Source organism: Lupinus angustifolius, chromosome LG12 (assembly GCF_001865875.1).
Source record: "Lupinus angustifolius cultivar Tanjil chromosome LG12, LupAngTanjil_v1.0, whole genome shotgun sequence".
In the NCBI taxonomy this organism is placed as follows: Eukaryota; Viridiplantae; Streptophyta; class Magnoliopsida; order Fabales; family Fabaceae; genus Lupinus; species Lupinus angustifolius.
In genome coordinates, this window is record NC_032020.1 from 14,564,101 (window position 1) to 14,579,445 (window position 15,345).

Here is a 15,345-nt window from a genome sequence, read left to right on the forward strand (position 1 = left end):
GCCATGGTCAGCCAAAAAATCATGCACATTATTCGAGACCAAAATCACTTGCTTAAGCCCCATTTTTGACAATTTTAACTAGTTAATATTATATGCTCTTTATGCTATCTATTAATAAAGAGATAGATACTTAATTTTATATATATTTTTAATAATAAAAGTGTTATTTCATTATATAAAATAATAAAAATGTATTATCAAATTATGTTTTTTTTATTTTTTGTAATATTTATCTCTTCATTAATGGAGATGATTTTACTCCTCTGATGATTCCCTTTGAAGAGCATGATTTCAATAACCACCTATTTTAACTTTTAAATTTACAATATTAAATGTTAATTGATAGGTTGAAATGATTTAATTTATTATAAAAGAAATAGTTGAATTTAGGTTGTTCAAATAATAATGGTTTTTTATATATCTCCACCCAAATAGTGTCTCACCGGTCACAAGTTACGACTCATTCATTCTCACTTTCCAAACTGAGAAATGGAACCGGACGCATTCAACTCCACCCTATTCAAGTGGGACCCACGAACCCTCCTTCCAACAGCTCCACCCTCCCATCGCCCCCAGCTTCTGGACTACACGGTGGCTCCGCCGGTGGCTCATCCAGCGAGAGCGCTGCTGGGTGGACTAGAGGAGCTGTTCCACGATTACGGCGTCAGATATTACACGGCGGCAAAGGTGGCGGAGCTGGGGTTCACGGCGAGCACCCTTTTGGACATGAAGGACGAGGAGCTTGACGACATGATGAACAGTCTGTCACAAATTTTTCGTTGGGATCTCCTCGTTGGAGAGCGTTATGGCATCAAAGCTGCCGTTAGGGCCGAGCGAAGACGCATTGACGACCATGAACTCAAGCGGCCCAACCTTCTCTCCGCCGACACCACCACCAACACACTTGATGCTCTCTCTCAAGAAGGTACTCATATTTATATACATTATATAATATTTTCCATATTTATAGTTTAATTTTCCCATTTCTTCAAGTAAGCTTCACTCCTTTTGTATATTTGGTTTGTTCTAATTCATCTACTAATAAAACGGGTTTCTTTTCAAAATATAGAAAACGTTGAAGTGTGTTTAATTTCTTCCCCATACAAAAAAACCCTTTTCATGTAGCTGATTTTAGCACAAACATTGTCAGCTACTTATTTTCAAAGTTTGGTATCTATATATTGAGTAATAATCAAAGGATGTAGCCTGTGTAGTGTTCACTGTTTATTGCACTAAATTTAAGAAGACCTTGACTACTATGTATTCCTAGCTAGCTGTGTAGCAAGGGGAAAATCACATGCAGTGAAATTTTCAAAACAAGGTTGGACTAATTTATGGCACTGTTTTAGTAAGCTACTGTTCTTAAAGTCATCTCGTAACCGATTTTTGGCTGAACACTGTTTTATTTTATTAATGAGGCTATAGCTATGTATAGATCAAATCTCATATACTTCAAAAACTTTTCCTTTCATATTTTAAAATTGTGTGGTAAAGGGAAAACAATAGCTAAGTAGCATATTAAGAAAATTGTTAAATTCTGGTCTACATAACAAGCAGAAACTATTAATATAGGGTTGTCGGAAGAGCCGGTAGTGCAACAAGAAAAAGAAGTGGTTGCTGCGGTGGAGAGGAGGAAGCAACCACAGCAAAGGAGGAGAACTAGAACGAAGGTGAATCATCATCATCATCATCATCATTTTCATCATAATGAGAATGAAGATCCTGAAGATGAAGAAGGAGAAGAAGATGATGAAGGGAACAATAACGGTGGTGGAGGTTATAGTGAGAGACAAAGAGAACACCCTTTCATAGTGACAGAACCTGGGGAAGTTGCACGTGGAAAAAAGAACGGTCTGGATTATCTCTTTGATCTATATGAACAATGCCGTGAGTTCTTGATCCAGGTTCAGCACATCGCCAAGGACCGTGGTGAAAAATGCCCTACCAAGGTATGACATTTTTGTCCAAAAATATCATAAAATAAATCAAATATATTTTCATTAAATGTTGTTTGTTTTCTTTCTTGCCTGGCTTTGCACTACTGAAGTACTGAGTCACTGATAAGTTATGGTCATGGAATCCAAATTCTCTGTCCAAAGTTTTCAATTAACTAGATAGTTTATGGAGAAATACTTGTATAGAGACAAAATTATATAGCGATAGTTAATAAAATCTTGATAACATATTAATATTTTAATTTTAATTAAATTTAAATGATAACATCTACTAAAACCATAAAATGCATTTATTTTTAAATGTGATATATTACATACATCTCCATATAAGTTTTTTTCTAATTTGCCTAGTAATAAATATCATACTTCATTACTAATTCATTAAGGGATTTACCAAAAATATCATTAGATTACTACAGACATATAAAAACATTTTGTATAAAAGATTTGGATTAATGTTGATGACCCATTTGCACCAGCCAACACTCACTCTGAGGCTATGACGCTAGCTCATGAATGCTAGCTCTTTTTGGTACATTGAATGCTAGCTAGTATGACTCCATTTCTTCCCTAAAGGCAATGGTAATCCGTTTTTTTAGGTTAAATTACATTGAAAAAATCCTCCACTTTTAGTTTTAGTGAAATTATATGTATTATCTCTCACTTTTTTCCAACCTATGTAAACTTCTTAAATTTTATACTTTTATTATATTGATCATTCCCATATGAGAAATAAGTGATAAGTGTATTCTCTAAAAAAAATGTGATAAATGCAATTAAGTTAAACAAAACATGATATATTGTAGAGACAAGTCCAAATAATATACAAATCAATGTATCTTTATTACTTTTGGCTACAAAATGCAGCAATAATTCTAAAAAATATTGTTTAAATCGATTTTATAATATATCGTAACGAACCAAAAATAATAATGTATTGACTCATATATTATATAGATTTGTCATCACAATATACCATGTTTTGTTTAACCAAATTGCCTTTATCACATTTTTTGTTTAAAATATTACATTTATTTTGCATGCAGAAATGGACAGTGTAATAAAAGTATAAAAATTAGATGTTTGTGTAAGTATAAAAAGTTAGATGTAGTTTGTGTAGTTTCGCTAAACCTCAGGGGTCTCAGTGTAATTTACTCTTTTTTAAATCAACATCATGCATATAGATTAAGAAACAATTGAATGATATAATTAATTGAATAAGTTTTTACTATAGAATCTTATTAAATATTATTTATTTACTTCTCATGACTAAGAGGGCAATGAATAACAGATAGAAAATAGATGTAGTAAATAGTGATATAATTGTAAAAAAATACATAAATAATATATGTCTAACAAAAGAGAATGTCATAAACGTTAATCTTTAAAGAACAAAGTAAATATTAATCTAGTGAGTACATAGTGTAAAACATATAAGCAGAACTATTATATTGGTCTATAAATTACCTTTTGTTTTTAATTTAGGCCAGTAATTTCTTTCCATTCTAGTCATAATGCTAAAATATAAATAGCTTCAAAAAAAATTATTTAAAAATAAATAAAAAACTTGAAGAATCTACTTAAAATAACTTTTTTATAAATGAAGTTGAAAAAAAAAACAACTTAGAACCAATCTAATATAGTAATTTTCCAAACATATTAAAAATATTATATAGGAGTCAAACTAAAATATCACACATAAAATAGAAATAAATATAATTGGTAAATGTAAATACAGATATGATGTAATACATGTTTAGGCTTTAAATTATAGTGATTATTTTTATTTTTTATTATAATGTGTAATCGTCCAAAAATATCTTGAACTTTCATCTCATATTAATACTTAAAATTAATGATGAAAAATGTGTAATAAATATCCCATGAGACACACAGTGAGTGATGCAAGATGGTGGAAGTAACAAGTGACAAGTCAGGGACCATCTTTTTAAGTTGGAATTTTGTGTCCGTACAGTACGGCGGAACTGTCCAGTCAACAATATGAAACCAGATAGAGTTTGATACCAAAGTCCTAACTAAGCTCCACGAGTCAAAGGTATGCATGTTCCCAATTGCACCTTACACCCATTGAATTCTTACGTGTCCTTCCCAATTTCATCCACCTCTAAATCTTACAAATCACTCTTAAGGAATGATTATAAATAAATCTCATTTCAAAGGAAAAATATGATTAATAGATGAGAAAGATAATTTGTGAAGAAACTCTCTCAAATAGGTTACAAACCCCGAACAAACCCACATGAAAACCGCAAATCACCATTAGGATTAAATCCTAATTTTATACCCAGAATCCGGAACTACCAAAAGAAATCCCACGACAAATGTCACTCTAATTTTATACAGGTTAGGCCGAACTTTTCTTTCTTAAACTTAAGTTTTTTTTAACTTTAGGAATATGTGAGACTTTAGGTTATTTAAAATATTTATTAGGTTTAACAAGTAAACCTAATTAATTATATTATATAATAATATTCATAATATATATTATTATATGTGTGACTTAAATATAAAAAGAATATAATATATGTAGTGACAATGTAAAGATTTATACATAGTCAATGTATTATTAATAATTCGTTTGAATTAGGATTATTCAAAAAAATAAATGGTGAATGATACAATGACACTATAAAAAAACTCTTATACCATTAAGGTATACATCATTTTCTCTTTAAATATAAGCATGTTTGTCTATTTCACTACCTTATAGTATAACATTTTATACCAGGCTTTTAAACAGGATAAATCTATATTATATTATAATATTTTTTAAATTGATAAATAGTCGCATATTTTTTAAATTTATATGCTATATAAATTGTTTGAGGCAAAGTTGGCTCTGTTTCCACCGTTAGTAAAAGCACAATACAATTTTTTTGAGTACAAAAAGCACAATATAATTGATATATGAACGAGTTTTTCAATTTAATGTCTGGAGTTGGATTTGAATAGAATTTTTGTTGTTGATAAAGATAAAAATTGTTCCAGTGATCATTAGATCTCGAAAAATTAGTCTTCATCTCTTCAACTATCCACTTGAACAATCATGAAATTAAAATATTAATCTATTCCTTTATGCATGTTATTAGCTAATTATTTATTCATTGATCACTAGTATAATAAAAAGGAAAGATTGGTATAAACATGAACTGTGAATCGGTACTGACATGTCCAAAAAAGTGCAGGTGACAAACCAAGTGTTTAGGTACGCGAAGAAAGCAGGAGCAAGCTACATTAACAAGCCAAAAATGCGGCACTACGTGCATTGTTACGCATTGCATTGTCTTGACGAGGAAGTATCAAATGAACTGAGAAGGGAATTTAAGGAGAGAGGGGAGAACGTAGGGGCTTGGAGACAAGCATGTTACAAGCCCCTTGTGACAATAGCAGGTCTTCAAGGTTGGGACATTGATTCCATCTTCAATGCGCATCCTCGTCTTTCCATATGGTATGTCCCTACCAAGCTCCGTCAACTTTGTCATGCTGAAAGGAACACCGATGTTGTTTCTACCTCTGTTTCTGTCGGCACTACCCATCTTCCCAATTTCTAAACTTGCACTTTTTATGTTTAAGCTTTAGGACTTGCTGACTAATTATAGAACATTTGATAATCATGGGGTCTATTTAGTTGGCTTAAATTTTTTTAATGTGCCGTATGAGTCACCCAGTTATTTAGCTGTACTTTTGTTGTGTTCAGCATTTATCAGTTTGGAGACAATTTCTATCGTTAAGATGTTAGTGTTATAATATGTTATAGAATGCGACAACTTATGTTTAAAAGTTTCTTTTTTATGTCTGCAATATTGGACTTAACTTCATTTGCGGGTTTGCTTTTTTTGACAAAATGGAGGGACATGCATTTCATGGTTCTAACCATTTCCCTTCATTTCGTGTCCCTTTGGATGAATCTAGAAATCTGTCCCAAAATGATGGAACAAATAGAAGGGTTGGGATCATTTAGAATAATAAAATGTTAGTTCGGTTATGCAGCCATTCTTCAAACCATGGGTCAGGAAATTTATAACCATTGTCATTAGTCTTTTTACTAACCCCGCCTCAGTTCTGTTATACAGCCAAATAACCAAAATTCCAATAATAAGCAAAAATAAAGCTGTCGTTAAAAGCTTTGAAGAGTAATAAAAGACTGTCAATTTAATTAGTTATCTCAGTTGACTATACTACTTGGTGGTGTATTTTCTATTGAATTTTTCAGGATGAATCATGCAAATAAGTTTATAAATAATTATTACCAAGCAATTTTTAGCCATGTGATATGAACGACAGCACGAACTGATTTTCAATCAAATCTAGGTATCAAATCAAGAACGTGGTTCGTTAATACGTAAGCGTACCACACATCCATATAAAAGATACTTCTTCCAAGGAGATGAATTAACCAAATACTAGTCTCTAGTAATGCTGATATGATAAACAGCTACGGCTTGAATTTTCCATGTAAAGACATTCATAAATTATCGACTTGCATTTGAACTTGTAAATAAAATCATAAACGTGCAGTTATTATATAGGATTTACAGCGTTGTTGTATACAGTTGGCCTAAAATTTTGCCCTCTCAGCTTAGGAGAAAACATAAATTTCACTCTGTAGTATAATGTTCTTCAGGCCGACCTAAACACTCAGTAAAACTAAAAATGAAAAAGATAAGGAAATTCTAACCATAAAACATGATCGGATAGATCCCAAAAGCTGGCTGGTGTTCCATTATTGGAATTAGCATTTAGCAAAACCATCAGCTTTCAGCTCTTCCGCCAAATTTAACGATTTAAGATACTGAGAATGAAAAGGGGCAAGGAAATTACGCTATGATCAATGAATTGAAGATTTTTATACGTACATTCTTCACATGATTAGAGACTCGGTTGGATATTTCTGATCCGCATGTAAGTTAAAAATTGAGTAGGTAATTCTGCTAGAAGTGCTTGAACTACTGAAATTTCTCCACCTGCAATAGGAACAAATTTATAATGCTGGATAAGTTAGACCAGAATGATAGGTTGGATATTTCATTCATAATTTGCAGACTAATACCCACTTTGAACATCCTGAAATGGAACAAACTGGACTATATCACGCGAAGCAACACGCCCTGATGAACTTTCTAGCTTCTCTCCCTTGTCTCCATCCAAAACCTACATAATTGAGTAACAAAAAAACTACATGAAGCCCTCTGGTGGTATGGTATACCTAGTCACAGAGCTAAGTGCCTCAGATGCCAAACACTTAGTACCTCTATCTCATAGTATTTGTTCTATTAGATTTTTGCACAAGAATTAAAAAAAATGTATCAAATACCCTTAATTTAGCATTAATTTTCTTTCATTCCATTTGGTTTGAGATACCAATAGACAAGGATTATAAAAAAAAGGCAAACCAATACATGAGGCTCCCACCTAATGGGGTTGAGGGGAAAATATAATATAAGTATTGCCTTGGTGTTTTAAAAGTGACAAATACAATAAAACAAACTCACTTGTCTAAATTTATATAGCATATTATGCCGTGGAATATAACTTTGTAAAGAGAAGACACGTTGGACTTAATACCTCCATTTCTTTGAAATCAGCTCCTCCTACACCAACAATAAGGATGGATAATGGTAAGTCAGATGCTTTAACAATAGCATCTCTTGTTTCTTGCAGATCTGTCACTACTCCATCCTAGGAAGATATCAGTTAAACTTCAGCAGCAGCAGTGGAAAAATACAAAGATAAATACGAATATGGAGTGTTGTGCTTAAAATGTACTCAGGATTCTGGATGAATGATTATTTTCATATGAAAAGATAAATTTAGAGTGTTGTGCTTTGGGATGCATAATATGAATACATTGAGACACATTACAAAGAAAAATACAAAGACAACTAAAGAAACACCAAGTTATAACCAACATACTTTCATAGATAAATTAGTAGCGACGTTAAAAACTGCATCTTTTAATTCTTACTGTGATTATTAACAAAACAAAGTAATTTCTTCTGCCAGCTGCTACAGATTGGCTGGCAACCAGTGCAGCATTGCTTATGACAGGTCCAAAAAGAGTTGGTCCTGCAAGAGAAACGTTAAGTAAGGCACTTGTGTATGCCATCATAATTCCTTGGATCCCTTCCACCTGCAAAGTACAAAACTTACCATTATTAAAGAAATATTTCAATATGACAACAAAAGTGATATCAGACTTCAAAATTTCTACCTCACAGTAATTACTGCTTCCATTCAAGTTGAAACAATGAGATACAGGACCATCAATTGGTCGTGCACCAAAACCCCACATCGGAAATCGTTTGTCTGAATCATAAAACTGTATCACTTCCCCAACCTCAACAATCGCCTAGAAAGGCAATTCATAGAACGTGGATCAGTAACAAATGAAGTTGTGAAACTCAAACCAAGAATCATTTCTCACCCTCTGATATGCATTTGGCCGTCCTGAATGATCAATATAATGCAAAGAATCTGGGAGGCGTGGATTTCCATTTGATGCTGGTAAACAATAGGAGGTTAATCCATAAGAACACATTGCATCCCTGTCATCAGTTAACCCTACATAACTAGCATGTTGGACGAAAGTGTGAAACATGTATTATTAAGTTTATATTCTTTCATAATCCTAACGAATAGGTGCTGTGGGGTTTGGGAAAGGAAAATGGAGAAGATGAAGCGGGGGAATATCGACCTCATTAGCTGTAGACATGGACAACTGGGCCTCAGGGTCAACATTTTAGGGGAATCACAATTTGTCCCTTAAGGAAGGCTGAACACAGACTGATTCCTCCACACTACCTAGCACACCAGTTGAAACTGGAACCCTAAGCGAAAAACTTTTAGACGAATTAGATAATGAGACCATAGAGTGTATTAGCTAAATAATAATGAATTTGAGTTGCACTACAGACTCATAGCAACATTGTAAACCTATTTAACTCTTCCATAATAAACAACTATTGTAAGCTTCATAATGTCAAAATAATAACTTCCCAAGGCCAATCCTTGTAATTGAAGGACTAAAGTTATTGGAAAAACTAATAAAATAAAAAATAGATTCCAATGACTTTATACTATGATAATCATCAATTATCACATCCCCCATCACTAGTTATTTATATACCTATATCTACAGAACACAAATATAGATATCCATTGCAATCCAGAAAAAAAATAGGTAAAATAAGTTTGAGGGTAGTGGTATACCTGTAAAATCTATTGCCGCCATGAAATTCAATTCAAAACCCCCAGCCAAGTAATCCAGGAAAGTATATTGGACACTTTCAGAAAATTTGTCCACAAATAGCTGGCTCATTAACACCTGTATTATAGTTAAATATTTAAAGAATTCATCAATGAATAATCTTATTTTAATATAGAGAATAAAGTATCTCCTCATACCAGGAAATAACTTATCTCCTTAAACCCATATAGTGTTTGACATATGTCTTGTTTTTTCTTTTATAATATATTTTAAAATGAAAACTACTTGAAGGAAGAGAAAGAAGACATATGTCAAACACTATATAGATTTAAGGAGATAAGTAATGTCCTAGTATAAGGAGATACTTTATTCTCATATAGAGAATAAAACTTTGTTCACCAACAAAAAAGAAAAACCTTGTTATGAGAATTATGACCCACAGCAGTCGACAAAAATAAATTTTCTCCCTGGCCACCAGAATGAATCTTCTCCAAGTCCACTAAAGATTTTTGCACTTTTCTGATCAAACAACCCAAATATGGATTTCAGCCAGAAATAGATTTAGAACAAATGAACAGACACATGAAAAAGAAACATCTGATTACCCCATCAAGTCATGTTTCCCATTGCTATTGAAGTTATAGCACTCTATTATCAAGGGGTTATCCTGTATATAATAAAAATGAAAATGAGATAGCTTCCCGTTTCCACCATGTATACACAATAAAGTCCAAAAGAAGATAAAGTAATGTAAATAAAATATGGGCAAATTTTTATATTTATAGTAACAATAAATGAGGAGGGTAATCCTTGATGCAACACAAAGGTTGCTGCATGTGTTGTTGGTTATCAAAGCATTGTACATCAACCTTCCCAGGCCCCATGGTGATTGCAGACTTGCAGCCTCATGCAGAAGTCCACTACCAGGAGTTTCACAACCCTCCAGTCAACCAAACCCTAAATGACGTCTCCACTAGGGCCAAAAAGCACCACCGCAAGCATCTGATGCATTTCCATCTTCCCAAAAATGATGGGTTTTGATGGATTTGGGTGAGTTTAGTGTATTTATTTGTAACAACCTAAGAGCTTAACGAGCTTCAGATGGAGTGTTAGAATACTAGAAATAATTATTCTGAGGAATGTTACAAGGCTAGTAGTATTTTATTTAAGTATAAATAGGAATATAAGTATTTCAAAATTACTTGGAGTTCTATTAGTAAATGGTTCTCTCTTTTATCTTTCCATCTACTCCTTAAATTTCAACAGACATGTAATTGTATGTGAGCTTTATACCTTGCTTCCTACTTGTTGGATATTCAAGAACACTGGCTTCCATGCTGGGTTGAGATCATTCTTTATAACTTCTGTTTTGCAAATTGGAATATGGGCACCACCCTCCACAACTTTCGATATCAATAAAAAGGGATCCTGCAAGACAAACAAAATACATTTTATATAATAATCGGTACTCCTCATAATTCCTAACAAAAATAGAAAATAAAGACATACACTTCTGGAGAAAAGATCCCTATATTCCAAATCTGAACACCTAAATATCATCTCTATTGTAGTTTTTGAGGTAACACATTCCTCAGCATGTACAGAGAGCTTTCCATAGTTTTGAGAGTTCGTAGGTCTCATAGAATCTTCTCTGTGTAGATCTAATGTCAATGATCGATCAGACTTTGTAATTATCTGCACAAGCCAAATTGTTACTTCTGTTGGGCACAATTGTTGTGATGCTAATTTATTTTCGGTAATGTGTAGTGCACTGCAGCATATTTGAGTATGCAATTCTTGGATTAAAAAACTTCCAACATGCTTGGTAGTTACCTAATAAACTATCAACCCTAAAGACTTAATTGATACAAATTCAAGCACCATACATTGAGAAAAATAAAATTAGAGTGAGATAGTGATGAGTCACGAAGATACTGCTTGACTGGAGATATATTGAACTTTCTTTTAGTTGTCAAATATCAGTCAGCAAAAAATTGAACAGTCTCTACATTACCTCAGATAATGCACAGGTCGCCTCACCTAGAAATTGCTGCTCTTCTAGCTTAAGCATCTGCATTAGTTAACCAAATATTTACAATCTACACTTTTATCACGTCTAATGAACAAACAAAATAAAGTCCACATAGCAAATTAATATCTTGTCATTGAAAGAACTTGAGAATGACCATTGCACAAATATTATGAGCAGAATGTGCAGAGTCTGAACCGCTTTCGAAAAACTTAGGTGGGGGTTTAGTTGTTATCTAAAGAATTACAAAGAAGGATATGGGGAGACTGGAGACTGAAAAACATGGAAATGACAAGTGGACAAACTTCATAAGGAGACTGTGCAGAATCTTGAACCTTTTCAACAACAAAAAAAAAAGTGGGGGTTCAGTTGTTATATAGTGAATGACAAAGAAGGCTATGAGGAGAGTGTGAGGATTCTGAATGTCTAAATAATATTACTCAAAAAGTATCAATCAGTGATCCATGTTCATCAAGCATGCAAAAACTTTTGATTATTTCCTAATATCCTGCAAAAATAGTAAAATTTCCAGGCACACAAACAAAGGGTAGCACTGCAGGATATAACCATAAGTTATCTTCACCTAAATACAATCTTGAACTAAATGCAAAGTGAAGGTAAGAATCTCTGAGATCAGAAAATGAAACATTGACTATCATACATTGACGTATGTTGAGGATTATAATGATTTTGTTGGTTGTTGTTTCATTGGTACTAACATTTGAACCTGAACAAGGTAGATAGAAACTACCAACAAGACCAGGGAGGCTTATAATGATTTTGGATATAAAAATACTTTGTTTCTATAAACACTCCAAGCATAAAAATGTTGACAGAGAAATTTGTCATTTAGCAACAAACATTTAATCATTTAATACATAGATTTGAACATGTATCCAAAATTCACAGAAATGGGACTTGGTAGACTATTATCTAATTTGATAATAAAATAAATATTAGAACTACATGTGTGTGTGCCGATCCGTGGCCATGGTTGCCACCACGCCCCAACCATGGATACTTTTGGAAGTTTGCTTCCTGAGGGGTCTTCGAGAACACAATCATGATGCCCACACGACCGGATCGTGTTTCAATTCCACACTTATGAGCCATCATACACAACAATATCTTATTAAGAGAATTTAAGCATGCATGGCTTCATAAACACTATACCTTTACATTTGCATTGTGAAACTGAGTATCAACATCATAGACACGAAACCTGTGATGAAAAAAAAATTACAGAACAATTCCTAGTGAAACAACAAAAATTCTCATCTGTACTGTTAGAAATATAAAATATCAACTTTTAAACTTACACTAAAACCTGAACAACCTCGAAATGATAAATGATGGCATGTTTCGTAATCCATGCAGGATTCAACGAATTAAGAATTACTTCTGTGCGTCCAAGTTCTTCGAGCACACCATTTTTTCCTCTGGCATAAAGAATCATAATTGGATCGCTCTACGACAAGGAACAATTACACAATAATCACGATAACAATATTAGCTAATACAAGCATATCTAACATTCTACTTTTAGAAAGGACAAAAACCATATAAACCAAGGAATATAACAGTATATTTCCTATGATTTTGTTAACTCAGCCATAGGCTTGAAGATAAAGAAACAAAAGAGGATATGTTTTTTTTGGGATACTAAGTATATAAATCTATTGGATCCTTCAATGCATCATTCACAATAAAGCATATCCTCTCTCTTTTTAACAAAACCCTATTCATATTGTTCCTCTATTAACTTTATGGATTTCCCCCCAATATTATCAAATCTTTGGGTTTGAGATAGTAAACTATAGGCAATTAAGCTGGAATAAAATTGAGAATAACTTCAGATTTTAGTTTGAGATGTTTGGTATCCGAAAATCACTTTAGACTCCAATTAATCCTAGTCCAGCTAACAAGGCACAATTAAAGGGGCAAAGCTCTACCACTTCCATTGAGAAGACCCGAATTCGAGACCTTGCAACTCGGACCAACACTGTTGGTTAACATAAATTAACTAAACAAAAAATGAAACCAGAATTATTGAATTTGAAATTAAGGAGCTGGACTTTTTTTGTACTAAATAGTAAATAAACAAGTATAGAATGCAATGAGTGAGGTTCAAATTGATTGAAATGGTTAAAACGAGAAACCTTGGATAGCACATCGCGATCACGCAAACCAGAAGCAGAAAACGACAACTGCAACAGAAAAGACAAAGAACAGTTAATTGAAGTGGAATCCAGTGAAAGAAGTTGGAAGAGAATGTAGAAAGTGAGAAGAACCTCGATCTGAGAGTAGAGGCCGTTGTGGCCGCGAGACCTGAGGAAGTAATCGACGGCATCGTTGGCAGCGTCCCCTGGGTTACGGTGATTGATGGCGGTGCCGCCGATAGCTGTACGGCCGTCGGCGACATAGGAGAAGCAGCTACCCATTTGAGGAAAACTGAATTGACTTGAGAGCAAAAGAAGGAAATTGCTGAGAAGAAAATGAATGGAAAGAGTAAATAAGACAAATAAAATGCATCGTGAAGACCAGACATTGAATATCCTATTCTTATTTTTATCACTTCCCCTCCACTGTTACTGTTTACATGGAGTTAATAATTATATCAATTTCTTTACTTTTTGGTCATTTAAGTCTTATACTATTTAACTATCATCTTATTGGGGACGAGTTAATATTTTGAAATCATGTACCAAAAATATTTTTATCCTTAAATATAAGAGAATATTGTATCTCCTCATATGTAAAAATGCGACGTGCTATTTTGTTTATTTTTTAAAATATTTTTATAGAAAATGATGAAATATGACACATGTTATGATTTCACTGGCAGAAGGAGATAATTTATCTCCTTATACCAGAAGATACTACATTCCCCAAATATAATACACTTTAGCTTAAATGTAAAAGGAAAGGTAAAAACTTGGATTTTTTTCTTTCCAGAGTCAAATGTAATTTTATCCTTAATAGGTCTTGCTAGTTGCTACTTATAAATTTTTATTTGTTCAAAGTATCTCATGGAATAATTTCTTATGTTGTTTTTAATTGATAAGACAAAGCTGATAATTGGTCTTATTTATGAACATGTTGAAATCCAGGAACCATACAACATTACCCTTTCAGTCATGAATAAGAACATTCATATATTACGAAAGATGCTATTGGGCTTCAACAAACCCGTTTAGGCAATTTGATAATAGTAATCTTATAATTTATAAAAAAAAACATTTTGTTATTTATTGCGGTTTATTTGGTATGGGGATTTATTTTAATAAGTAATAAGCTTATAAATTTATATTTGATAAGCTATTTTAAGTAGTTTAATTGTATATCTTAAAAACTTAATTCAAATTATATTTATTAACTAATAACATGCCAAATATTTTTATAAAACAATTTTAATTCAATCCACTCTCCCTGTTCAACTCGTAACTAATGACAAAAACATAAAATAAGGATAGTGGGCCACTTGCCTTACTAAGATTAATTATATTTTCTGTTATAACAAGAAATACTCGTTCCGGGTGTTTGATAATATTATATGCATTACTTATTTTTTATATCATTTTGATTCTTATTATTTGTATTTAGTAATATTATTTGAACAACTTAAATTTAACATTTATTCTTATAATAAATCAAAATATTTGTATCTCTTAAATTTTATCTTCCATTTCCATATAAATCACTAAAAACTCATCCAAAAACTAAAGGACAACTAAAAGTTATCATACATGCATCATTTATCAAAACAACATTCTTGGTTTGTCTCGTACCTTATTACTTCAAATCTTAAATATTTATAATGAACAGAATACGATAATTTTAATTATATAATTTTGAGTAAATATCGTTTTTATTAATGGAGAGACAAATAACACACAAAATACACAATATAATGATATATTTATCATTTTATTTATTATGAAATCATTTTTTTGTTATTGAAAATATAAGCAAAAACAATCACTTAACTTTCTATTAATGGAGATGATCCTTATTCTATAATTTTATACTCAATTTGATTAATTCTGTTATTGATCACAAGTATTTGGTCTTAGAGTGACAAACTTTGGAGCATGTGATATAATTACATCCTACCCAACTAACATTAAGGTTAA

At 32.4% G+C, this 15,345-nt stretch overlaps 2 protein-coding genes across 3 annotated transcripts; one reads left to right on the forward strand and one right to left on the reverse strand.

Moving 5' to 3' along the window:
- On the forward strand, nt 415-6,035 carry LOC109361786 (protein UNIFOLIATA-like). The gene is made up of 3 exons (XM_019607325.1): nt 415-925; nt 1,573-1,949; nt 5,162-6,035. The coding sequence occupies exons 1-3, from the start codon at nt 490-492 to the stop codon at nt 5,525-5,527; spliced, it is 1,179 nt and encodes a 392-aa protein (XP_019462870.1). The 5' UTR covers nt 415-489; the 3' UTR covers nt 5,528-6,035.
- On the reverse strand, nt 6,397-13,765 carry LOC109362816 (protein BONZAI 1-like). 2 transcript variants are annotated; one of them, XM_019608847.1, is made up of 16 exons: nt 13,504-13,762; nt 13,372-13,419; nt 12,532-12,680; nt 12,386-12,434; nt 11,198-11,254; nt 10,693-10,878; nt 10,477-10,611; nt 9,789-9,850; nt 9,600-9,702; nt 9,186-9,300; nt 8,401-8,477; nt 8,188-8,325; nt 7,942-8,106; nt 7,542-7,655; nt 7,031-7,127; nt 6,397-6,940 (listed from the first exon to the last, which is right to left on the reverse strand). In XM_019608847.1, exons 1-16 carry the CDS (start codon nt 13,651-13,653, stop codon nt 6,846-6,848), a joined length of 1,740 nt encoding a protein of 579 aa, XP_019464392.1. In that variant the 5' UTR covers nt 13,654-13,762; the 3' UTR covers nt 6,397-6,845. The 2 variants fall into 2 exon arrangements, with proteins under 2 accessions (XP_019464392.1, XP_019464393.1); XM_019608848.1 differs by lacking the exon at nt 7,542-7,655 and having other exon boundaries at nt 13,504-13,765.